The sequence below is a fragment of the Maylandia zebra genome, linkage group LG15 (assembly GCF_041146795.1).
Source record: "Maylandia zebra isolate NMK-2024a linkage group LG15, Mzebra_GT3a, whole genome shotgun sequence".
Classification (NCBI taxonomy): Eukaryota; Metazoa; Chordata; class Actinopteri; order Cichliformes; family Cichlidae; genus Maylandia; species Maylandia zebra.
In genome coordinates this window covers 8,254,385-8,282,181 of record NC_135181.1, presented here as the reverse complement: position 1 = coordinate 8,282,181, position 27,797 = coordinate 8,254,385, and the positions used below count along the sequence as shown (strand labels likewise).

At 40.1% G+C, this 27,797-nt stretch overlaps 1 protein-coding gene across 4 annotated transcripts; it reads right to left on the bottom strand.

Annotated features, from left to right (window-relative positions):
* Positions 1 to 355: 355 nt before the first annotated feature.
* Positions 356 to 27,187, bottom strand: LOC101486166 (3',5'-cyclic-AMP phosphodiesterase 7B). 4 transcript variants are annotated; one of them, XM_076873810.1, is made up of 14 exons: positions 26,887 to 27,187; positions 22,026 to 22,086; positions 19,675 to 19,737; positions 12,457 to 12,546; positions 9,350 to 9,513; positions 9,185 to 9,248; positions 8,869 to 8,964; positions 7,620 to 7,720; positions 6,317 to 6,448; positions 6,127 to 6,218; positions 5,556 to 5,694; positions 5,321 to 5,423; positions 4,793 to 4,873; positions 356 to 3,757 (listed from the first exon to the last, which is right to left on the bottom strand). In XM_076873810.1, exons 3-14 carry the CDS (start codon positions 19,697 to 19,699, stop codon positions 3,546 to 3,548), a joined length of 1,299 nt encoding a protein of 432 aa, XP_076729925.1. In that variant the 5' UTR covers positions 19,700 to 19,737; positions 22,026 to 22,086; positions 26,887 to 27,187; the 3' UTR covers positions 356 to 3,545. The 4 variants fall into 4 exon arrangements, with proteins under 4 accessions (XP_076729925.1, XP_076729924.1, XP_004541999.1 ...); XM_076873809.1 differs by lacking the exon at positions 19,675 to 19,737; XM_004541942.6 differs by lacking the exons at positions 19,675 to 19,737; positions 22,026 to 22,086; positions 26,887 to 27,187 and adding an exon at positions 16,162 to 17,580 and having other exon boundaries at positions 5,321 to 5,417; positions 5,550 to 5,694.
* Positions 27,188 to 27,797: the final 610 nt, after the last annotated feature.

Genomic DNA, 27,797 nt, shown 5'->3' with positions numbered 1-27,797 from the left:
TTTGCCCTGCAACTGCAATAAACACGACTCCATGCTGCTTGATTCTGCCCCATCTTTCTTCTTCTATTTATTTATGTTTTACATAAGAGCTCATAACCCCGAGCCATACCTACATCCCATAAATCATCATGTTGGTTGCCTGGTTAACAACTGTAGTCATACTGTAAACAAAACAGCAGACAAAGGTGCCCTCGTGTCATTGAAGACTAATGGCATGGCATCAAAGCCAGTGAAATTGATTTGTCACCACCTAGTGGTCAATTGTACTTATTACAGCTGCTAAAACTCCCATTTAGTCCTCCCGTTTTCTTTCTTTTTAGAGCACAAATACAGATACAAAAAAACTGAGACCTCGTATGGTTATTGAAAATCTTTTATTATATTGTTCACGGTGCTCAGAGGGTGGTTGTCAGAACACAAATGTACAGTCGAGCAGTCAGAGGACCCGTCAGACACCCCACCTTTCCATATAGAGACTCTTTTCTTGTTTAGACTGCATGACAGACATAGTGCAAACAGCTCTTTAATTTCCAGTTCCCTCTATTAGTGATACAGGATATCGAGAGCTTTATGTGAAAGGTTTCATTCAAAAAATATTCTGTTTAATTCAGCTGCTGTGCTAATAATTATGCACTGTAGTAATAATAATAGTCCATAAGGTAGCACACAGAAATATGAACAATTAAAACTGAGAAGACTCCTTTTGCAGATGAAGAGCATGCAATAGGAAAAGATCCAGATTTCACAGTCAGAAACTGACCGGGAACTTTAAGCTAAAGTATGAGGAGTACTAGAAGAACTGAAAATGGAGCTTATATATTGAAGTCTTAAGCACTGCGTTCACTTTCTCTAGAAATCATTAAGTTACTGCACTATACGCAATGAAGGACATTTGATTATTGGTGAGATTAAAATCTGTTGCGGCATTAAATTTCTTTGTTATTTGCAAACAGTTAGTCGGTTATTGCTGATTGCAGAATACCCTCAGAGGACGTAAATCAGAGGATTCTGTAACATGTTGTTCTACGAGTATATGCTATGTATAAGGTATAAAAAACAGCTGGGTGCGACTGTTATTTTAGAGAATCAAAATATAAATTCACAGACTTCTTTTTCGTGAGATATATTTATGGTAATGTAGATACTATAATTACTCTGGCATATAGACATACAGTACATATAATAGTAAGTAAAGTCAGTATGGCTCAGTTACCCTGTATCAGTGCTAATTCTGAGAGGTATTTGAATACAAGGCAGTCTGAGGCCTTCTGTCTGGACTGGGTCTACAGTATGGCAGTAACGTGTGACTTCAGAATTCAATACTGTTCAGGTAGCATATTTATATGTTTTTTCACTCGGTATTAATGGTAAAAAACAAAACAGATTTGCTCTCGGCAAAGGGAGCAGAACTCACAAATGAAAACGAGGCTGAATTAGTCGGTAAACTTTCTCTGCTGTCACTACATGCAATCAAACAGGCCAGTGTGCGCCAATGCAGTAATGAAACCTTTTCACAGGTGATAACAGTGACATAGGAGCGCACGCCAAACAACAGTGCGAGTCTGAGCAAAGCCAACAGAGTGCTACAGTGAAGACACGTTAATAATTTACCCATTAATAACCAGAGCTACAGATATGAATACGGCCTTTTTCATACAACTCGGCCAGTGACTTTTAACTTTATTGCACATTAAAACACAGCTAGCGCAGCTTTAGAAAAAAAAAGACATCATAGAAACGTCATTAATCTTACACTTTCTGTGAACATGTCATTACTGGAGCTTTAATTATGCTGTAGAACCATTGTGTACAGAATATACTGCGTGTCGGCTGGGTCGGTGGAATCGTAAAGCTCCTTTGTAGCTCAGGAAAACCCGGGCATCTGTAAACACTGCATACATGTGACAACCCAAACTGTATAGAACCAGAGCAGAGTGCTAAAAAATAGACTGTTTAACAGCAGTGTGTTTGGTAATTGGACCAACCAGTATTTACACACATTTTAATTTCTATGGATGACTCTCACCATTGACATAATACATATTATAAACACCATTTAAACCATATAGATTTTTAGTAAGTATGGCATATACTTCTCTGTAACACTGCAGAATAAATATGAATTAAGAGGTATTTGCAGTTACTAATTGGCCCAAGTCTCTTCATGGCATACACTAAGACAGGATACTGTACCAAGTACAAAAGTCTGAGAGAGGTAACAAAGCAGTGAGATGATGTGTCATAACGGTATATGGGCACCTTGGCCTTGTTTATCCGTTGTACGACCTAATCTGACCCCGATAGCGGGTGAAAGATCAATCAGGAAACAAGCTGCTACAGCACTGTGCGTGTGTTTCAGTATATGCTGGTATGGCTGAAGAAAAACAGGCATACACTGTAAAAAAGCTTCTCCAAAAAACAAAACTCCTTACACAATATGCTTCACAGACAGACCAAGTTGCTGTTAAGGCTTTGTTGTATATGCTTATAAAGTGAGGTTAGAAATAAATGCACCTATAAAGTTGTTACAAAGAGTGACCATACCCTGTAAGTAGATGAACACATTGCTGAGATTTTGGCATGTGAAGTGCTGAGGTTGTATATCACAGTATTTACACAGCGTAACATTGCATGAAGACAAACTGGTTGTTTTTTGTTAAAAATGGCTCTCGTTTGCGTTCGGCGAGCGAGCTCGAGTCACAAAAACAAGCATCCACCTGACGGTCAGTGTTCAGCATCTAGCGGCTGATGACACTTTTGTGTATGTGTGTGTGTGTGTGCGTATAAGTCAGAAAGGGTATTTATTATCTGGGTCACTCTTTCAGGTTAAAACAGAATACATGTTACAGTTTACTGTACCTTGACATACCAACTTAGTGCTTTTAGTTAAAAACGCACTTCAGTGAAAAGTAGACAAGTGAGACACTTGATTGAAAAAGCATCCAACAGGAGTTCAAGCAGTACAAAATGAGGAAAAAGTAAAGAGCTTAATATATACTGTCTAAATGTTTAAAAAGCATAGTATATTTGATATATTTATATATTCCACCTATTTTTTCATCTATTTTACATCATGATTCCACCACCGTCCAGCTGATTTGTATATAATTTTGGCTTTTTAAAAAACTCTCCGAGTAGCATTGCACAGTCACACACTAACATTTGTCTTCACTCATCCTCTTCTGCCAGACTTTTCATTCTGTTCCCACTTTCCTCAGTTAATTTGAAGCAAATATTATCAACAGGTTATTAAGCAAGGCATGACTTTGTCAAAATTTGCATTAATTTACTAAGATCATCCATCCTGACTGCGTAACTGTGAAAATCTCCCTCCATTTTCATCATTCCTGCAGCGCTACAATCCTTTGCTCCTGCAGAGGGACCCATTTCTCACGTATCCAACCCAACCCAGTGCTCCCACTTTCAGAGCCGTGGACAAAAGGCTGTGGGAGCAAACACCCTGGAGGACACAACAGGGGAGTTGAAAACACTCCTTTCCTCCATTTATAAAGGAAGATGAAACACCCCGTGAAAGAGGAGGGAGATTAAGGGATGTCTGCTCCCTCTCCAACTTCTCCTTCAGGCTCCTCAGCTTGGGAGCGGCCTTGCACATCTGAAGGTGTGTGAGCACATCGTAAGCTGCTCCAGTTAGCTTTGTTCTTGTGCAGGTGATCTAGCATTGTTTGGCTGAGCAGGCTGGGCTCAGTGAAGCGGTGCCACTCCTCAAACAAGGGCTCCACAATGTAGGAAATAAAACCTTAAAACACACAGACATCTTCTGTTAGGTACACACGGTACGGCATTCGCGAACAGGGCGAAAAGAAAGCGCGCTCCCTTTTGATTCTAAGTATTTCCGTATTAGTACACAATAAAAGAAAAATCTAGCCATCACCAGGTCTTAAATGTAGGTAAATACAACCTGAGACGAAAAAAAACCATGACATATTACACCGTCATTATTGATTTAACAAAGCTAAGCCAAAATGCAAACGCAGGGTGATTCAGTATCTTATAGAACAACAATAATTTTTTTTCTGTGTGACTTTATCAGTCTGCCACATCACCGTGGGGGAATTTTGGCTCGCTCTTCTTTACAATAGTGCTTTTGGCTATTAAGGTTTGTCGCCATTCATTTATTAAGGTCCTGCCACAGGTCTGGACTTTTACTGGGTAACATCTTAATTTGTTTCTTTTTCAGCCATTCTGTTGTAGATTTGCTGCTGAGCTGGGGATCACTGAAAAGTTGCACGATTCAGTTTTAGCCCAGCTTTAGCTGACTATAGAATTGGTATACAGAGGAGCTCATCGTTGTTTCAGTGACTCCAAGGTGCCCGAGTCCTTTGGCTGGAAAAACAAGCCCAAATCATCACCCCTCCACCTCCTTGCTGATATGAGTGTGCTGTGTTTCATTTTCTCCTGGCAACCCTTCCAAACAAGCCAAACTTGTTTAGTCTTTTTCTGACTGAACTGTCATGAACTTTAACATCTCACATGCTAACTGAGGCCTATAGAGTCTGAGATGTAGCTCTTGGGTTTTTTTTAATAGTTTTCTGTGGAAGCAGTAAAGATATACTTAGCCCTTTGCAAACCGCTTCTTCCTTTTTGGCTTAGTTTTTGTTTAACAATTAATGACACAGTGAAATATTTGATGTTTTGTAGTTGATCAGATAAACTGTATTAACTCTTGATATATAAAACCTTAGAATTAAAGGGGTTGTGCTTTCTTTTTATTGTACACAGAGAGCCCTTATGAAGTGCAGTTGTGTGTCTGTAAGTGCACTCTAGTACTCACCTATCTGAATGGCTGGGACAGAGTCAGACTGTTGGTTGCAGAGAGGACTGATCTCTAGGTCAAACTTCTTCTCCAGGTCACCTGCAGGTTAAATGCCAGAACTCAGAAAACAGATATAAGACATAATGAAGAGAGATACAGATGTTAATCTCTGTTAAAAAACAAAATACTGTGTATAGACTTCAAACACAGTGATGTCTTTATTTGCAAAAATGACATCTCTGCATAACTAGTAGGTAGTGGTGGCTAAATTGAATACATTTATGATAAAACAACACACATTTAATTGATCTCACATTTAGAGATGTCCTATTTCTTTTTCTTTTTTACATCAATATTGAGTTTTGCTTGAATTTTTTAATTGCTTTGCAAGACAGAAAGAGTATTGCTGTTATTAAACAATGAAATGGTATTTTGAAGAAATGCACATTTGGTTTTAACACTGAATATTAGTAAAAGTATGAACTGATCATGTCACTGATCATTTGAGAAAACCTTGACATAAATTGAGATAAGACATCCTCTCACCCTGTCTGTAGAATTCCTCACACACCCGCTCGCTCCACTGCCTGCTTAGCTCCCAAACCCGACATGGATTACAGATATCTGCACACTTGAGTGCAATCTGCAGGTTTGCAGATTGAAAGAAATGCACATATACGGTAAATGTAGAGAAGGTTTTCATTCAAATTCAGCTTATAATGAAGCTGAAGTCACAGGAAGAATTGCTGTGAGAAATGGAGACGGTGCACTATACCTGCAGTATAAAGTGTCTGTGTGAAGCCAGCTGAAGATCCAGGTCCTGGTTGTCCAGATGTTCTCTGAAGGTCATTAGGAACTCATTTTGTCTGTTTATGTCTGTAGCCAGGATGAGAGAGCCCAACCGCTGTTCAATGTCTCGCCTGCAGAAAAGAGGGAAGCGTCACCAAGATGAAACAGCAAAACATAAACTTTCAACTCCACCTGTAACCGAGCAACAACTGTTTTTACAATAACGTCCTACATGGAGAGCTCCTTGGTTGGCGCTCACATACCGAGACTGACCTCTGACCTTCTTGTGAAGGCTCAAAGACTCATGGTGCAAAGAAACAAGAGTAGCAAAAATGCTTTAATTGTATAAAGTAGTACTAGAATACTTCCCTCCAAAAGACTTACATAGTGGACGTGAGGCTCTCAGTCCAAACACAGATGGATTTACATTTTAGAGCCATTATATTGTGCAAGTTAAAGCTTAAGCCTGCATATTGTCCATTTAAACAAATGAAATTTTACAGTAACACTTTCAAATATCCAAATCAGCCTGCTATGCTGTATTCGTGTTTGTGTGTTCTTACGACATGTCAGCAGGCAGGTGGGACAGCAGTCCCGACTCTCGCAGCATGCCCACAGTAGATCTCCAGTGGTGACTCTCCAGCACAGATGTGTTCTAGACAGGACAAATAAAAACCAAACTGTGTTTCAAACAGGCCGAGACACAAGGCCCTTCATCCACACGCTGACATCCATCTGCAAACTGGTGTGTACCTGGTAGAGGGATGCCAGGTGGTGTCTGGTCTTGATGAGGAAGGGCTGGTTGACTCCAGGATGGTCCACGTCATGGGCAGCTGCTGCCATCAGACCCAGGAATATGTCCAGAGGACTCAGATGCTCTGCCAGCTACAACACAGCAATGTTTGTTCTTTACACAGGAGGAAGACTTGGACTCATTTTAAAGAAATTTTAAAGAAAGCTTGTTTGCTTGATTGTGAAAAGACACGTGTTCTTTGGAGAATAATACTAAGTCTGACAAGTGCCCAGTTTTCTTATTACTGCCACTTCTTGGGTCTGTTTTTACAGTTGGTACTTACAAAAGAGGCTGTGTATGAGATTTTAAACATTCATGCAGTGGCATAAAAAAACCAAAAACAAACAGTATCTGCGTGTTTAAGTAGCTACTGGCTACACCAGCTGTAGTTTAGGAGGTAGGGCAGATCATCCACTAATTGGAAGCTCGGTAGTTTGATCTCTGGCTGCTCCAGTCTGCATGCCAAAGTGACACCAATTTTCAGAAAACCAGGCTAAAATATGTATTTTATAAATTCACTCAACTAGAATCATTCAAAAGAGAAGGCAAGAAAGAAAATGCACTTGTTGGCATTGTGGGGGCACACCGTAATATGTTTGTTTTTTAAATATTTTATGTGGGCTGATGACTGTAGCACTTTTAAAAACAGCTTCTCAGACTGTAGATAAAATATGTGTGTGTGCGTCTACATAATGTGAGCGTTTTGGTCTGTGATTCTTGTGCTTTACTCATTCAGTAGATCTGAATGTGGTATAAAGCACCTCTAACTTTCATAGCACAGCCTACAAATATTACCTGCTGGAGAAAACAAATTGTGTATCATGCCATTTAAAGTACTTGCAGTTAAAGCCTAGATGTGTGCCATAGCATGTAATCATAGAATATTGACCTCCAGGCCTGTTCTTATAAAGGAATGTTTGTTGTCTATGACACACTGGTGCGTGTGCTGACTGAATTTCATTCAGGGCTTTTACCGAAATAGAAGCATCACAAAGCACTTCACAGAGCAAAAGAGGACACAAAAGCAATTACTGAAAAAAGGGAAAGATGCAGAGAAGCTTAATCTGGTCAGAGGGCTTTGGAGAGTTCTCAGAGCTATGGATTGATGTGTCGTTGAGTCTAAGTGAGCGGGAATTATCCCAGAGGGAACAAAGCTAATAGAATATGTCAAGGAGAAGCTTAGCCTGGTGAGGTCTTACAGTGTGAGTATGACAGATAGAGAGAGGCAGAGCGCGTGTGTGTGAATACAGTATTATTCATTACCTTGGGCTCCCTTAGGTAGCAGTACATGGCTTGAGTAACATCAGCAGCATGAACAGCATTGTGATAGGGATTTTGGGAGTGGTAGTCCTCCTGCACCATGCCTAGCAAGGAAAAACACAAGGCCAAACCCTGTGAAACACGACTTTCACACCACTGACCTGCACTACTGTTTTGACTGTTTCAATCTCCATTTGATTTTAAGGGTGTTTTCACACCAACAGTTTGTTTACCCTGGTCCAAGGGTGTCACGTCCGGCCTGCGAAACAAATATATGTGCTAGATAGTTTCATATGTCAATTATTAATGGTCTCTTGGTATGTGGGAGCTGAATCCTCATAGCTTGGATCATAGTCACACCATGGTGTGATAACCACATTCACACCTGCACAAGCAAACTGCACCGCGATAGAAAAAGAACCAGAGTTTGATTCAGAAGGAGTGAACACAGCGGGTGATGTGTTTACTCCTTAACAAGTCCTATAAATGGCTAATTAGTTTTATAAAATTCTGATGACTTGAAATGTCTTTACTGCGATCAGTTTACGCACACAAAGTCCAGACAATGTCTGAATCGGGTCAGCTGGCACTGGATATGATCAGTTTAAGACATAATCTCACTACAGAAAATAATAAATACTTGTTTGTTGTGATTTTACCACACTACTTCCTGCATTATCTTTACATTACGCCCAGCACAATCAGACATCACACTGACTTGCACAGTACTAGGAAGCTGGCAGGTGATAGGTAGACAGATAGTATTTTGGCGGGGCATTCAATGTCATTTCCATCGTGCAAAAATTCATTTATACTTGAACCATAGATTGTGTTTCTTTCCTCTGCTGTGTGAAATTACAAAACGATGTTGACTGTGTGCTCTGTTGCCATAACAACACGTAGCTCATTGTTACTCTGCAGTGTCTATGAGGTACCATTTAGCTTGCTATGGTTACTGGGTTAATATTCACTTACTACAGGAATGTGCGGACTATCACTTTGCCCAGATTTGTTGTTAGTGCTCAGAGTCTCTTTTGTAATGATTTACTGGTTGAGTAAAAAGCAATTGGGAGTTTTCCTTCTCAGCTTTCAGTCCTGCCAAAATAACAGTGCAGGCGCACTTCATAGTAAGTAATGTTTCTATGGAGGCAGGAGAAATAATTATGTGTAAGGACAGCAGTGTTTTAAAGCTGAGAAAGAATTCCTTAAGTCGGAAGCTTAAAAAAACTATGAACACTTTATTGCAGCTTACCAAGAAACCTGTTAAGTTTGACCATATCCAGCTGAAAGTGGTGAATGAGATCATAGACATTGAAGAGATGGCACATCAGCGTCACCAGGCTGTTACCTAAAGCACACAACATTGACATTCAAAAGAATTCATATAACTCAGATCAGTAAGTCCACCAAGTTAAAAAAATAAATAAATCACGTTTTACATTTCATATGGAATAACTTTATACAGTGTTTGTGCTGGAAGCATGCATAGAGTGATGGTGGATTGTATCCTGTAGGTGGGGGTCAAAAAAGTTTATGAAAATAACCAATTTAATAATAAATCACCTCACCGTTTGTAAGACGATCGAAGAGGAAAATGTCAAAGTTCCATGTGCCTACTTTTGATAGCATGTGCTAGAAAGAAAGAAAGAAAGAAAGAAAATTGTCAGACTTTATCTGTTGGGAATATGTGTATGGCTTTGACTGCATATGAATATGTCTGTGTGTTTTCTCACAGCAGCTTGTCCCAGGTAGTCATCATCAAGCAAGTGTAAGGACCTGGGGGTGTGAGGAACTAACCCCCTCAGCAACCTAGAGGCGTGGCAGTATCTCTGGAAGCTCAGGAGACGCTTCACCTTTCTCCTGGTGACGGTCTCTACCTCCCCCTGTTGGGCACTGGCTTAAATTACAAAAAGAAAGAAAATGCATGTTGTGTGAATAGCTGAAACACGTTTTCTACACAAATGGGTGACCTACAGGATTTAAATGGTATGTTGTTCTGTCACAGAAACCAAGAAGAGAAATATTTTAGGTAAAACCCCATCATTACAAAGGGTGGGAATTTCAAAAATAATTTATTCACCAGGAGGTATTTGCCTACTCTTTGAAAATCCCCTCTTCCACCCCTGCTCAAATGACTGTGCATAGTTGTGGTAGACTTGTGATATGAGTTTGCACTGAACCTCCTTCATGAAAGCTGTGGTTGTCTCTGGCTTTGCATGTTTCTCCTGTTTATACAGTAGCATCTAATTTCACAGTGGCACACATGTTTTACTGCTTTGTTTTTTTTCTTCTTGTTATTGTTTCATCATGCTCAGTAAACTGCTTACAGGCACATTGCTGCCACCATCTGGCAGTAGTAGCCTATCACATCCAACCTGATGCCAGTAAAACAAGAGAAATATATACCGGTATATGTTAAAATCAGAAGCACTCATAAAAACTGTTTGTTTGTTTTTACCATGTGTTGTTAGTCATTAAATGTATTTATAGCTGAAATAAACAGCTTAGTAAAAAGCCAAAAAAAAGGGAGGGGGGAATGTCAGACAGTCTTTTCTAGAAGGCCTTTGTGGTTTACAAGGATAGTATTTTGTAATTGTTATGTAACAAGAAAAAAAAACTAAGAAATTTGAGCACTTTCTTAGGTTGACACGACTAACACTGCTTCACACTGATGTACAGTTAGGTAACTGTTTTGAACAAAGAGACTGCTTGGCCTCTGTGAACAACATCAGTGGATTTTAAATCAAAGAAAGAAAAAATAGATGTGATTAAAGTGCAGACTTTCTGCTTTAAGATAAGGGGGTTAAAAAAAATTGTGCATTAATTGTTTATGACTTACAGCCACTCTTTAACACAGTTAAAGAGGGGTCAAAAATAATTTAATTCAATTCAATTCAATTTTATTTATACAGCACCAAATCACAACAACAGTCGCCTCAAGGTGCTTTATATTGTAAGGTAGACCCTACAATAATACATAACAATTGACTGACAAGCAGTTTCATGGACAGATGAGGCCTGTTCCCAAATGATACAGACAATATCTGGAGATGATTCAAAGAGATCAGGGTAAGTGAGAGAGCCAACATTAGGCTGATAAAACAAACTTATCACAGAAGGAGCAAAAACTTTAGGAGTGGCTAAATCTACAATCTGGTACATTCTTAAAACGAAGGAATACCAGTTAAGTAACACTCGAAGACCTGAAAGACCACAGAAGACAGTTAAAGTGGATGACGATACAATCATTTACATGGTTCAGAAAAACAACTTTACAACATCTAACCAAGTCATGAACACACCTCTGGAGGAGGTGTATCATTGTTCACAACAAGGTGCAAATCACTGGTAAACACTCAAGAACAACAAGGCAAGATTAGACTGTTTACGACAATATTTTTTCATCGTTCTGATGGTCACTGTAGTGGCTATATTAATTTCTTAAAGTTCTCTCTTTCTCTTATATGTAATATAACCACACTACTGACGGACAAGCGCCTGTTTTTATGCGTTGTGGTTAGCAACAACGACGGTAACACCTTCGCGTGTCCGCTTGTTTATGTTCCACATAAACTTTTCACAATAAAGCTCAAGATCCTGTTGAGACTTTTCAAAATAAACAGAATCACGTGAAAGAGCAGATTATTTACGGATGAGAAGTAAAAAAACAGCCGCCAGGTGCTAAAAAATAAACCTTAGACTCAAACGTTAGAACAGGCAACCCGCAGCACGCCGTGTAATAAATACAACTTATGTCTAAAAATATATAGTTTCATGCATCGGTTAAAACCCTCGACTCAGGGTGAAGGACGCGCAGCTGGAAACACTTCACGCAAGTCGAGCTGCCTGAGATTCACAGAATTTACAGGAAATGTAAAATTTTTGTGATTTATAACGTTATCGGGAAAATAGAATTCTTATTTCGGGATATGAGATTTTGGTCATATCGCACAGCCCTACCTCAAAGAGTTTTCACAGTTCGGAAAAGAAAAAAGAATCTGACAGGTGAAACCTTGCACCAGAATGATGGGAAGAGAAAAGTATGGAGAAGGAGAGGAACAGCTCATGATCCGGAGCATACCACATCATCTGTCAAACATGGTGGAGGTAATGTTATGGCATAGGCATGTATGGCTGGATGGTGTTTATTGATGATGTGACTGCATGATAGAAGCAGCAGGATGAATTGTGAAGTGTACAAGGCTACACTCTCTGCTCAGAATAAGCCAAATGTTGCATAACTGATCAGACAGAGCTTCACAGTGCAACCAGATCATGACCCAAAGCAAACTCCAAAAACAACCCAAGAGTTTCTCAAGGCAGCAAAATAAGATACTCTTCAATGGCCAAGTCAGTCACCTGATCTCAACACAACAGAGAGGCTTTTCAGTTACTAAATACAAACCTGAAGGCAGAAAAACCCGGAAACAAGCAGCAACTGAAGGTGGCTGCATTAAAAGCCCGGAAGAGCATCTCAAGTGATGAAACACAGTATCTGATGATGCTCATGGGTTCTACACTTCAGGCAGTCATGGGCTGATTTTCACCCAAGTATTAAAAACAATCCTTATATTGTGTGTGATTTGCAAACAAAGTTTTAATTAATTTACATTTGTTAAACCCTTTGAATGAAAACTGAAAGTTTGCCCTTCAATTAAATCTTGACTGTTTGACTTAAATTTCACTGTTGTACCTTTTAGTAGGTGTTAATATTAGACTGAAATACAGAAACAATCAAATACAGTTTATTGTTGTTCCAAGAAAATTTCATTTTCCAAGAAGTATAAAGGAGAATAGTTTTTTACATGTATTTTTTTTTTTTTTAAATGAGGAGACTTACTTTTTAAAATTCGCAGATCAATCAATGGGTAAGAGCCTCGTCTCTCAGCCAGCAGCACACCAGCATGACCAGTGTTCAGCCTGCCATCAGCTAGATGGAGAGAAGAAAGAAAGACAGAGGGGGTGTAACCGAGAAACATGAATAAAGAAAGAAAGATTTGGGATTATATTTTTGTGGTGGCTTTTAGTGGCACACATACCCCATGAATAATAAGTCAACGTTTCAAGAGGAAGCGCGGAGACGGAATGAGAGCAAACAAGGGGCTGACGGCAATGGCAATTTTATTTATATAAGACATTTCATTGTAAGTACACTCAATGTGCTTAGCAGAGATGATACAAACAAAAACCTGTGTGGGTTTACAATGCCTCAAAGCAGTGAAAACAGCAAAATAAAACTTTACAAAGAACAAAAAACAGAGCAGCCAGAAGGGTTTTGGGAACAGTGTTGTACTTAAAGTAGATAGTCAAGATAATCAGCCTCATGGATTCAGATTCAGATCAGCCCCCGTGAAACAAGAGGATCCTTGATGACACAGAAGAACCAGGACATCATGCATCTCATCCGGGTTTGCCAGAGGAAAATGGATTTCATGCCACCTTCCAGCTGTAATGGATCACACTAACACTTTGCCTTTATCAGATTGTTATTGCCTAAACTTTGTGTGTGTGTCTGTGTGTGTGTGTAGCTGAAACTGATGGTTTCAATTGGTTTTAATCTGAATCAAATGTCAGGTTTGTCTTACAACCAGAGATTAATTGAAAGACCTGAACTTTTTTCTTTTCTATTATAAAAAAATTGATTTCTTTGAAGAGCCGGAGTCTTGTTTTTGTTCCTTCTCTGAAAAGTTTTGTTTTATCAGCCTAATGTCTTGATTTCCACTGTTTACACAGCTGACAAATGTTTTCTGGGGAACATATTGATAAATGCCAATGGATTTCAAACAGCAAATTTTCTCCTGAAAGGAATCGAGTGTTTCAGCAAACTGTGTGAACGCTCATCCACAGTCTTGAATAGCCTGAGAGGTCCCCTTCTGGGTTTTCCTTGTGGTTCGAGCATCTATCTGATGGAGAAGGAGCACAAAAGCTAAACAGAGACTCCTAATACTTCCTCTGTTTAGCACTTTGCAATTCACACACTCTGAGGCCAGAGAGGAGACACAAAAGAACTAGGTCCTAAGTCACAGCCAACATGCACACAGATAAAATTTGCACTTGAATAAGCTATGGGTATACTGAATAATTTACACGTCAGTTGTGGGGAACTGGAGCGTATTATATCCCTAAGGTTGCCAAATCACATCACCTCTTTGAGTCTTGCTTAGGAGATGCTAAAAGCAACTGAACTACCTGTTAATGGGGTTTGAGTCACTGTGGTAACGCCCTCGAGTTGCCAGATCTTGCTATGCAAGTTTAAGCTGCCAAAGCGTTGGAGTTTGCAGGTAGATGTTGTGTTTGCATGTGTGTGTGTATGTGTGCTTTGCAGGAAAAAACATATGGCACAAATGTTATAAATCCTGATTTATACATGTAAAAAAAACAAAAACAAGTGCAGCGGGGAAGTGACTCAGCCTGCTAAAGAAGGCAGAGGGGTCCCACTGGCCTAGTTTTTGCAATAAAAGGAGAATAAGGGGAAGGCCTCTTTGCTCTTAATCCTGTGTTCTGATGCGCGAGGAGAGGAGGAAATACATCTTCTGGAAAAACACCGCAGTCACAGATCATCCTCCTTCTAACTCAGACAAACACAATCACACCAATTCCACCCCCACCTCTCTCTCCCTCTATTCAAGCTGCAGTATTTTTCATTCACATCATTCCAAGTTTTCATTTTCTTCCCTAATTTTTGGCATCTTTTTGCACATCCTCCTCCCTCTCCATTAGTGCCCTCATCCTTCGTTCCCGTTCAACAACTACACCCCATCCCTTCTCAATATGAGCCATCATTTCCATCACCACCTGCTCCTCTTCTCCATCCCTCTTTCTCTCTCTCTCTTCCTTTAACTCCGTGTGGTAAAATAGGTCATTGATTCCACTATGCGCAAAACTGGGTCATTTCAGATGAAAACGTGAATCAGTCGGGAGGTGTTTTATTAAAGAAGCGGCGACGCACATGCGCCTCGTCACGCAAACCATGCTGTTGTGCACATGCACGCTTGTAAATGAGGTTAAATCCCTGATTCCAAATACAAAAACAAGATGGCACAATTGCCACATAGCGCCCACTCACGCGAGCAGACACAGGGGAACTGACAGGAATACATTCACTTGGCTTCCATGAATCTGTGGGTGTTTGTGGCACAAACTGTACTTTGGGGCTGTTCTGAAATTTTAACACATGCATTGCTGTCATATGCAGTGCCAGCATATGACAGCAACCCCCCCCCCCCCCCCCCCCCCCCAAAAAAAGCAAAACAAAAAACAACAACAACAAAAGGAAAAACACATTTTAAACACAAAGGGGGAGATGATGTTTTCTTCCACCAACAGCTGCTGCTTTATCTGGATACACAGATAAATACAGTAAACACACTGACCAGATACAGTAAAAACCCACTGGTAATGCTACCATTCTTTTATTTTTTTTATGAGTATGTGCACTTCTACTTCATTGTCTTGCTAAGACTGACATCCAAAACCACAGGATGAAAGTTTATTGTGTTTTTTAAAAACTATCCATCTGTGCTTTGTGACGCTTTCTTTAAGCCCTTGCTACAGTAAATGTCACAATGACTCACAATCACCACTGACAACTTATCAGCAGTGTCTCCACACATTTGTATGTGCTGATATCAAACAGTGCGCAGACAGCCATTCGCCCTCATTAAGAAATCGTCGCATGTATGAGGTCATCACAGGGAAAGTCACCGACAGAAAACAGTATTTCTCCATTTCCCCCTTGCTTGAGTCAGCAAAGGTAATTCCCCACATTATGAATCATCGATTCATTATTAAAAATCCACGCTGTTCCAATTTTAATCATCAGATTATTATAAAAATATTTTCCAGTTGCCGTCAGACTTCAAACCTATTAATTTTCCTTAAAAGGTTAAGTCTCACTAAACACTGATAAGACAAACTGAAGGTATCGTAGAAGAAGCCCGAGATCGAGCCGAAAACACTTCTAAATGTCAAAAATAAATATTCAATAAATACTCAGTCAACGTAAGTTTTTGGAATCACATCCTATGTGATAATGATGCTATGCAACTGATGCTGTGCAACTTTCCAATGCTTTATTACTGTGATTGTTAAATATAAAACACATTGTCCTTATTTGCGGTTGATGCTGAACTTCGTTAGTAAGAGACATAGGCTTGATTGATGATGTCACACGGACAGCTGCAGCTCACAGATGGTAACACAGCTTTATTTAATGGACCCTCTGGCTTTACAGCCCAAATCCCTCATTTCACTGTCTACTCTGCTCAGCTGTCTGAACTATTCTGAACCGCATTTCGACCTGCGTGGCGTACGACCACACGCGCATGTAAGCATACGGCCCGAGGAGTGCTTGTCAGAGACAATCTGTCAAATCTGTCTTGTTAACAGTGAAAACATGGCACGGACTCAGAAGCTCAATATTTAAATAAAAAAAATGAAATGCATTTGCAAAACCACAAAAAAACAAGACCTTAAACTAATTTCAGTGCTAATGGGTGAAACTGAGACGTATGAAATTTGTCTCTCTCAAACTTGGACGCATTACCTTCCACACGTGCACTCCTGTTTTCTGTGTCCAGCTTTATCTCTTCTTCCTGCTCCTTTCCTGATTCCACCCAAGGACTTGCTTGATTTCTCTCTGGCCCCTGAGAGCCTCCCTTGCGTGCTCTCCACGCTGCTCTGAGTTGCCGTATAAGAGCTGGTAGCTCCAGGGCTAGGGAGAGGCCACCACATGTAACAGGAGGAGTCCTGAGGGGACCCCAAACTGGAGAATCAGGAGGCTCCTCTGGACAGACCCCAACATCAAGACCGGTGTCCCGCATCCTGAGATCTGGGCCCCAGAGTCCCTCTAGGACAGGCATTTTGATACCACGCAGGGATAGAAGGATGGATGACAGGTGCACCAAAAAATATCAAACTCAAACAGAGGCTGAAACAGAGGAGAGGGTGAGAAAATATGGTGGTGTTGACAAAGAAAGAGGGAGAAGAAGAGGGAAGGCAGAAGGAGAAGCTCACTGTCAGGTAGCCATGGGTGAGGATGAAGGAGTTGTCTAGATGTAGGACAGTGTAAGAGAGACTGCAGGGAGACACGGTATCAGTAAAAGGAAAGTCAGTCGAACAGAAAGAATGAGAGCATAGAGGTGAGGAGTGACAAAAAAGAAACAAAAAGTGAGGTGCCGTGAAAAGCCAAAAAACAAGAGAAGAGAATCGTTGCGTATCCCTCTGTCCCAGAGCCACTGACAGTCTGGTTCTTCCTTCTGCCGCATTCTCTCTTCCCTCTTCAATCTCACTCGCGCCAACCTTGTTGTGGAGTCTAAAAGCCCCTCCTTCCCCCTCTCTAAGCTCGCTCACACACCGTCTCTCTCTGCCTACTAGCCCAATAACAGACCAATAGGATTGTGGGAAACACCGTCGAGCTTCGGTTCACAGCTTCTGTCACATGGTGAGAATAGTGAGACCAAAGCTGTTTGAGGTGAATTTAGGATATATACACAGACGCATCAGTCCCCCGAATTCATTTTCACAACAACGGTAGTTCAAAACATTAAGTCTATTTTTTACAAATTTAGCATTTAAAGGCAGACAAGACTATAAGAACTCACTACAGGCCTACAGTTTTTTTCAATTATATGCATCATTGTTGGATGGAAACAATAGAAAATACTACTAATATTAAATAATGTCCATTCAACTTCCAATGCATCAAATTACTTAAAAAAAAATTAAAGCAAAGAGAGATATTGAAAATTACAATAACATAAATAGAGGTAGTAAACTCAACCAGACGGTGGACATCAGTGGTGAAGTGAGCCATTAGGCTGGAGAAGCAATCCTATTGGGCTTGGTTAGCTTGTGGGTGTCTGAAGGCAGCTCGTAGGTACTTGCAGGCCAAGTGTGGCTCTGGTAGTAGTTGAAGCAAAAACTCAGGAGCGGAGATCTTTGGTGAGCACGACTTTTGATCAGCCTTGAAGAAATTCGGACAAAATGCGAGGTGATGTCAACTTAGGCTATAGTCAGGATGTGGAAGGAATAATTTTAGGATTTCTTCAATCCCACTGACATAGCTTCTATAAAGGAAGCAAAATTAGGGGGACGAGGGGGCACTGAGGTCACTCACGGTACCAAAGAGGAGTCCATCTGTTAGCTAAACCTCAGATCCAGGAGAAACCATGCAGTGTTTGTCGTGGCCATGGAACGCTGGACCAACTTTTTAGCTTATGCTTATGCAGTAATTTTTGTGTCATTTTACAAGGTTCAGTCTCCAGAGTGGGAGATCTTTCTTTTTTTTTTTTTTTTTTTTTTTTTTTTTTTCTTTAAATCATCAACTCTGACATTAAAAACTTTTTAAAATTATTTATTTATTTACTTTGGGAAAACTTAAGAAGTTGGGATGGGATTTGTATGGCACAGGACTTGGTGCTAATAAATATTTAAACACAGAACAGAGGGAAGTTGTCACTGATTACTTTGGCAGAATATTGACTGCCAAAGTCTCTGTTACCACAAAGAGCAAGCCACCTATCACTGCAGCCTATTACATATTGCATTTTCTAATCAGCACACTGTATTGACAGTGAATATTACAACTAAGTGGACAGATCACCTGAAAGAGTTTGCAATCTGCGTCATCAGCATATCAGGAGCTATTTTAAGATTCCCACCTCTACGGGCGCATAGTTTATTTAACTCTTATGCATACAAGCTCTTTTTTTACTAATGCCCTGTTCCCAGGTGCACTGACTCAGTAACAATGCCACAGGAGCAGGATTCAACAGAATACAATTATAAACTTCTTCTGCTCGGGGGTAAAACGAGGTGCATGCTGTGAGTCACCATTCATTAAGGCCTCACTGGCACAGGAACACTTGGGTGGATTTGCTGTGATTTATTGGCTCTGAATTCTTCAGTATAGGTGACTAACCAGCCCTGGGCCAAAACACAGCAAGGGTTTTTGAGAGTGGCAGAAGAAGATTTGAGAAAAAAAACAAACAACCCAAACCCCTTTAAATTCTTAGAAGATTTTCATGTTTTAGAAATGTTAAAAGAAAATGGTCAGTTTTCAAAATTAAAATGAAGTAATTTTTAAATCCGCTAGCTAATGTCCCTAAACTAAAGCTAACTCTCTGCAATCCTCTGTTCGATCAATTCTACCTTAAGCCTAATTCATTCTTTTATCTCATACAACCATTATGCATCATGCAACTGTGTCCCTTCTCTAGCCTAATTGATTTTATTGGCCCAATTGTAGCAGAGACTTGTACTTCAAGACAAGTTCAAACCTCTCTGTTTTATGTCTTTTCAACCATTAAAGACCTGGATTTCCACTGCAAATTGCTTGTGCTGGACCTAAAAAGCTGGCAATGGCAAAACTGCAGAAACACTGTTGTCATTGCCTTTGGAAAGACTTATTACATGAAATTCACTGATGACTCACAAATGCAGCCTATAAATTCTGCCTGTCACGACTTTCTTTTACTAAATAACAGAATATTCAGTTCTCAAACCCACTGAAATGTAGTCTGGTTCTCATAAGGAACCAAGGCTGATGAAGCTCCTCAGCATTGAAGCCCAACACTGAGCATCCTTGATAAATGAGATCACAAGGTTGCTGGTTATCAGTTGTCTCTGTTAACGCTGAGTTTATCCATCCAGCTTTTCAGAACCATAACAGTGAGATAAAAATGTGATAAAAGCAGAAAACTAGATCATAATGACAGCTAAAATTGATGTAGATATTGTTGTTAGTATTTTAGTGTGACTAGCTCCCTAAGATGTTAGAAGCTCTGTTTCTGCAGGAAAAATGAACTTTCACATGGAAGTATCTGTTATTTGTTATCACCTGCTACATTACTGAAAATATATGTATTTCTGTGGCTGCTGAAATCTATTAATCTGAATGAATTTCAGTGAATGTAAGCCAGTTAGATATAGCATGTGCTCCTCTTTACATGCACTTCATTTGGAGGATGCAGTACTAACAGTTTTGGTTTTTCCAGTGGAATTGTTTCCTTGAGAAACGGTCACATGCAGACAAAAGTTTCAACACCCTCGCACTCACCCTCACACACACATGACAGGAACATAGCCTTGAACGCCACGTATCACTTGCAGGGAGTTCGTTCTAAGAAATCACGAGACAAAGAGCATTAAGATAAAAGATACACTACTGTGAGAAACTGTGTGAAGCAGGCAGTGAGAGTAAATGCAGAACAGAGTAATTCATTGAAAATGTATCATTGCTATGTGCTGAGAATATAGTTGTTTCATTGTAGCTTAGATCAGCATTTGGTATTTTGTGTAAAATGTATTTTCTTGTTGGCTGTATTTGTAGTATTTCTCTGTGCTTGCACCAAGAATCTTACTATATTCACATCAGAAACAAATTTCCCCTTAAACATGGAATATTATTATGCTTAGACTAGTGACAGCCATTTTCAGAGGATTGAACCCATGGACTGTCTATATGTTCACATCATTCATTCATGCAACGGCCTTAAGGAAAATTCTGCAATTTTGGCAAATATGAAATGTGATTACCTGGACTTTATCATAACCTGATTATATCTGAGTATTCAAAGGTCAAGGTCACAGTGACCTTATGTGCATTCCATCCTTGTGGAAAATGATACATTTACATTACATCTGGCATAAATGTCTGTCTTGCTGCCATAAACATTGCACTATTGAATTAATATTTAATTAAGCTTGAATTAATTTTTAATTAAAGGTTACCTTGTACCAGATAAGAAAATCTGTGCCGTGGGTTACTCTTTTTAGCTTGGTTGATTGGAACACTAAATCTCTGTAGCCTAAGGAGAACAGTAAAAATGCCTCTTTTATTTAAAACCACCAGCAAATAAAAACATATCTGTGTCTTATAACTCTCTGTTCAAGTCTGAGGTGTTCCTTTAAGGCAGAATGCTATATCAACATTAATAACACATACTTAAGATTTCATTCAACTCAAATTTTAACATTTGAAATCATTTGTAATCCGTACAGTGAATTTTAACCAGTTGCTCACTCTCTACATATGGCTTTCGTCTGCATCATTGTAATGCATTTCCAGATCTCTGCACGACATGTTAACAGGGGGTAAACAGTGCCGTGGTTTAACCAATCATTATCTATCAGATAGACACAACATGTGCACATATAAAAAATAAAATAAGGGGAAAAAAGATGTGAACAGTGTACGTTTTGTAGGTTTTCTAATAAAGATCACTTTATATGGCTGGAAACCACTGACTCTCTGTCCTTTAGATTTTTGAAGGAGACTTGAAGACTGGGTCTTTCTTTAATTTAATATGATTTCTTTTCAAGCCTGCACTCATTGAAACTGCAGTGTCCCCCACATGTTGTCATGTCCCACCCACAGACTTAAAAAAAAAGAATAGCTGATCACACTACAGTCACACGCTCAGAGCAGCATGCAATAATCGACGAACGTCTCCTACATTTTCTGAGAAAGACAAAGATAAAATCTTCTCTAAATGATTTTACTGATCTCAGGCAAACTACTGAAACAAACAGCGACCTATAAAGATATCAGTGCAATTCCAATTTCAAATGTTTTCAAGCATTTCTCCGTAAAACTCAAGCATTGTCAAGGATTTCCCGCACAAACCATGTGAAACTAAAGGGGGTCAAAGTCAGAGCTGTGAACAAAAATCAGCTCGCCTGACTCACTGACTTCTTTCAGGTGTCTTATTTTCTTTAATGGGAACCCCTTCCTAATTTTGAGTTTCCGTTTCCCAAAGAGTACTCTCATCACAGTGTCTGTCTTCTGCCTAGTTATAGCCTGCAGTCATTAAACTAGCCTGTACCCATTACCTATCATTTAGATAGATAAATTGATAGATATAAGGATATATGTATTTTAAAAATGTTAAATAACACAGTGAGTCTTAACAGTGAAAGTGTCTCATATAGTAGCTTTCAAGAAATAGTGCTGGTTGTGTTTTTATAACAGCTACAATGACATTCATGGTGTAAGGGGTTAAACGACATCAGCATTTGTATTTTTAGACACACTGTTGTGGCTACACTTCATCGTCTCATCCCCAAGGTCTAAGACTGTAGTTATGATTAACAGCTATATCTCCTCTCAAGATAAAGCCTTTGAAAACATGGCCTAAGCAGGCTAAGTCCTGCATATGTAGGACTTTTCCAGATTAAAAACACATTGTGTATTGAAACCCACAGAGCTGAACAATGTAGACAGTTTACAGAGATAGCGGAAATATGCATCCCTGTTTGACATAGAGATTATTCTCGGCCAAAGGTCAGTGAAAGCCTGAAACCAAATATCTGAAAACACTATCTTCTACCAGACTACAGCTGACTACATATGCTGTATTTACAGCATACGTAGCACATTGATGGAATCGGGTCAATGATCATTCTTACCCAGCATGCGAACCTGTATGGCATTCTGCTCCCAACTTTTGAAGGCTACAGCTCCACACCTCTGTGACAGAGAGGAATAGGGAAAAGGGGAAAGGGAAGGAAAGGCTGACATTAATATTACAAAGGCCAAAAATATGCACACTGCTATCAATGAACTGTGTTTAGTGAAAAAGGAAACTGTGCTAAAAGCCGCAGTGACCCTACGTGTGAAGCCACAGACGGTTTTCACACTTGTGTGCCACCCCTGCACTCTTTTCCCACAAGCCCTCACTTAAAAGTAAGAGAAATTCTAAATGAACAGTTATAAATGGAAATTGAATTTAAACTAAAAACGAACTAAAGATGATCTATCTATCCAACCATAGCAAATAGCAAATATTTCAGGAGATTTTGGTCTATTTTCATCACATCAGGACACTTCCTGTGTTGGGTGCTTTGTCAAACTGAAAAAGTAATTTGGGGAAGGAAGAAGGGTATTTATTTAAAGATTATTATTCATCACAGTGAGTAAGAGAGGGTAGGGGCAATCAGTGACACTGGCATCTGTGCTTCCAGTAGAGACATATCTGTGTTTTGGCCAAGAATGCTAAAAAGTGGGTCAGGCGGCATACTGGCATACACTGGCAATGATTTGCGCATTGATCACATGCTTCCACATGGTTGGCCCTCACAGCCAGGGGTCTTTAGTCATCTTTTTTAGTCATTTTCTATCAAAGGTGTACTTGTCTCTAATTTAAATCACATGTTTTTTTGTTTGTTTGTTTGTTTCTTTAATAGTGAAAGATGGAGCAGATAAGACTCACAGTACTGTTCTTCTCAACTCCCACCCTCCAATACCTGATACTATTACACTGTTACTATCGTTATTGGTATAACGGCAAGTTAACATTAAGTTTACAGTTAAGAATTATTTTTACAAAAATGTCACAATCCCTGAGTTTATGTAATTGTTTTCAATTATATATTCAGAAAACTTTATTCTCACCCTCCAATTAAACTCAGGCCTCCGTTTAAGACTCTCAGCTCAGATGCTACTGTCCCACTGGACGTTTTTTTTTTTTTTAGTTTTGTTTTGTACTACAAAATGTCGAAGAGTCCCTTCAAAGTAATATGAATGTCAAAAGATTAAAATACCATGACTGTCTTATGAGTCAAAATTGATAAAGCTTGCTAGCAGTGCCACATCTGCCTGTGTACCCTGATCTGATGTCAGCTCTTGAGTATAATTAAAACCCAGAGTCCTGTGCTGTAGATCAGTCAGACACAGCTCGGTACATTTCCCAATTGAGGTCATCTATTTATAATAGCCAGTAATGGCTATAATAGTTATAATGGCTTGACATCTATGTGCATTTTGGAAACGGGTGAGAGGGGACTGGGTACAATGTGGGAACAAACTACATACACACACACACACACACACACACACATATATATATACATGACATCCTGCATCGTCCCGGTCCCCAAAAGGAACCGGCCCAATGAGCTGAATGACTTCCGACCGGTGGCACTGACGTCACATCTTATGAAGACTCTAGAGCGGCTCTTCCTCAACCTCCTCCGACCACAGGTACAACATGCCCAGGACCCACTACAGTTTGCATACAAGGCGGGTGTCGGAGTGGAGGATGCCATCCTGTACCTCCTACACAGAGCCCACTCACACCTGGATGGGGGAAAAGGCACGGTCAGGATCCTGTTTCTTGACTTTTCCAGTGCCTTTAATACTATCCGGCCCTGTATGCTTCAGGAAAAACTGAACAGGATGGAGGTGGACCCCTGCCTGGTGGCCTGGATCTCCGACTACCTCACCGACAGACCACAGTACGTCAGGCTGAAGGACATCACGTCTGACACTGTGGTCAGCAGCACAGGAGCACCACAGGGAACTGTGCTGTCCCCTCTTCTCTTCACCCTGTACACCTCTGACTTCTGCTACAACTCTGAATTATGCCACATTCAGAAGTTTGCAGATGACACGGCCATCATGGGGTGTATCTGGGATGATCAGGAAGAGGAGTACAGAAGTCTGGTGAGGAACTTTGTCGCATGGAGTCACACAAACCACCTGCAACTCAACACCTCAAAGACTAAGGAACTGGTTGTGGACTTCGGGAGGTCCAGAGAAGGTCCACTGCCGGTTCAGATAGAGGGGGAGGAGGTGGAGGTGGTCAACAAGTACAAGTACCTCGGGCTGTGGGTGGACAATAAACTGGACTGGTCATGCAACACAGAGCACCTGTATAAAAAAGCCCAAAGCCGACTGTACTTCCTCAGGAGGCTGAGGTCTTTTAACATCTGCAGGAAGCTCCTGAGGATGTTTTACCAGTCGGTGGTTGCTGGAGTACTTTTCTATGCTGTGGTGTGCTGGGGGAGCAGCACAGCAAAGAAGGACTCATCCAGGCTGGAGAAACTGATCAGGAGGGCTAGCTCTGTGGTCGGCATGAAGCTGGACACTCTGGTGACAGTGGCAGAGAAAAGGACACTAAAGAAACTGCTGGACATTATGAACAATGCTGGGCATCCTCTGCACACGGCCATAAACAACCAGAAGAGTCTGTTCAGTGACAGGTTGCTTCTCCCCAAGACAAGAACTAACAGACTTAAAAACTCCTTTGTCCCACACGCCATCAAACTGTTTAACTCCTCTCTGGAGGGGAGAGGGAGGGGAAACAGGAGGACAAAGGAGGGGGGAACAACTAAGCTGTAGTGCCTCTTCACCTCACTGTACAATACCTTGTGCAATACTTTTTGTAAATAGTCAACAGTGCAATAGACTCAATACTTGAAATGTGCAATTCACTTGTATTTTTATTTTTTATTCCTATTTATTCTATTTATCCCCTTTGTATATTTTATTTATATTTGTTTCTGTATTTATACATGTGTGTGTGTGTGTGTGTGTGTGTGTGTGTGTGTGTGTGTGTGTGTGTGTGTGTATATATATATATATAACAATTCTGTAACTGTAACTTCGGTCGTTGCTGTTCTTTTTTTGGAAATCGAATTTCCCAGAGGAACCCACCCGAGGGATTAATAAAGTTCTATCTTATCTATCTTATCTTATCTTATCTTATGACTGAAAGCAGGTACTCTAGCTAACCTGACAAATCATCTGTTATCCATTATTAAACATGTTCTTACTTTGTTACTCCTTTGGAGCAAGACAGTCATAAGCATGTACCTTGAGTAGGAGGATTTACATCTGATTTAGCGCACATTGTTTACCGTCAAGCAGGAAATGGGTGGAAGGAGGCAAACCAGAGGCAGTGACTGTTCGCTCATTCAGCCCACGTGGTTATGGCATGTTTACAGGACACGTCTTGTCATTTTTTTCCATGATCTCTATGCTCACATCATTACTCATTTCATTTGGCCAGCTTTCTAGTTTAAGTCTCTCTCTCTCTCAAATGCTTATGACTAACACAGCTTTTCACTCTCCTGTACATAGCGGGGAGTCAATGTTTTGTTTTTGTTGATATTTATCCCCCATCCGTTTTGTGCTAGGGAAACAAATGGCAATTTGAAGTGTTTTAAATTTTCGTTACACTATGTTTGAATATTTAGCCAATACAAAATGGATGTGGTACAACATATGAATGGTTGCATCTGTAGCTAAATGTCCACTCGGGTACCAACAGGTCAGTGACAGTCATGGATACAGATGTTTGGACAACAAATAGTTTTAAATTATTTAAAACTTTTCATATATACCACTGACAAATTTCATTAAACCCTGAAGTGGAACATGGTCAAAGAAAACACATATTAAATGTTAATGTTATGGATCAGTTTCTTCAAAGGTTTTCATGGGCAGGGTCTGTGCAGGCATCACTTGTACTAAGTGATGCATGGAATAAAAGAAATAAGCAGTGTGCATAATGATGCATAATAATGCATAATCAGCATCTATTCAAAATATCAGAGGGCAGAGAATAGTAAACATCAAATCAGGGAATTAATCTAACAATGACAATTTAACAGAAACTAACCCAAAAATTCAACAATTACTCAATAATATCATCTACCAAAAACTTGCTGGTAGCACTACAATGCCACACAGTCAAGAAGTGGGGACAGCTAAACCATCTTCCCCACAATTGAGTAAGCTCCACGCTTCATGGAAAACCATGAGGTGCGTTACAAAGTTCCTGAAATAACTTTTATTGTAAAAACCACCCTCTCTAATAGGCTACAGACCCTTTAGTTAGGATTAGAGTTATTTATTTATAAGGTTAATAAGGTTAAGGTTAATAATTTTCATGCACCTCTTTACCCATACCTTATGTAAATAATTTATGCATATTCAATTCAAGTATCTGCTTAGACATTTATAACTGAACATCTAATACTTAACATATATGCTGTGGCATGTCAGCAAATACCACAAGCAAACCCAGCCAAAAACAAGTCCACTTCACATCTTTCCCCTGCTTGCGTGTGGTCTGCAGTGCCCAGGCTGCAGGTTGACTGCTGTAAATCTGTCAGTACACTGACGTGACACATGGCAATAATACACAAGGCCGAACACTGCAGCAAACACGGCGTACAAGAACAAGCCTGCACCAATAAGTCTTTACCACAAAAAAACACAAGGTCATTATTGGCTTGCTACATGTCGTGCAAACATTTAGTCCATATGAGAATACTAGCATGCTCATCCGGTATTAATGCAACGCCACAGCATGCACCATAAACAGTATTCGCTCACTACAAACTCTCATTTAAGCGCCAAAGACTGTTCACAGGTCGTTACGGTGTAACGGCTTTCTGCCGTTAAGGCCTATTACAAAACAAGTCTGTCTGTTTAGAGGCAAGCAGCCGACACAGCTGGGGAAAAAAATCACAGTCTACGTACCTCGACCATTAAACAGGACATTTAACCATCGTGGCAGCTCGCAGATGACAAGTGAACGCTACGGAATCAGGCGCGTGCGGACTGTTTTCATGTCACGGGGGGAGCTCAGGAGTTAATCGCGTACAGCAGGACGAAAGGTGACAGAGTCCGAGCTGACAACTGTTTTAAAACAACTATTTCATCCTCCTCTCGCGGTTGTCCCTCATCATACTCGCGTGGTAAGCATACTGTGGGCTTTTTAAAAGGTGAAACCGAAGTTGCTGTTTTCCCTCTCCGCCCCTGCCCGCGTGCTGCTGCTGTGTGTGTATGTGCTTGGTGAGCCGCAGAGGGAAAGGAGGGGGGCGGGGCGGGTCTTGTTGGGAAAGATCCAATCAGGACTAGGATACAGTACCTGCTCTAATTACGATTGGTCGTTATCAAATAAACAGTGTTTTTAATTTGGAATATTCTAAAATAAGGGTGAGTACTGTAAGTACTACTACAGGATACTGCACAACACAATAAAGCAATGCAGCCCAACCTTTAGTTGTTTACTGGAAGAAATAAGAGTATATATATTTTATACTAACAGAGATTCAATAATTACTACACTACAACTACCACATTATTTCACTTTTATAAGTAAATGGATGTAATTTCTGTGTTAACTCTATAAAACAATCGTCCCCGAGTAGTTCGCACATGTTGGTGATCTTAGAGAACAAACAATCTGGTTGTTGCCATTCAGGCCGCGTTTAAACACATTAGTCAAAGTATATTTCAGCATGCTGAATGCTGACATCTAGTGGAATAGAAATATACAGAAACGAAATAAACTGCACTAAAAGTTTGTTGAAATACTTATTTGCAATAAATCTCATACGACTGTAAAACTTGTTTATTTCCCCTTAAGTGGTGCAAAAATTGTAGGA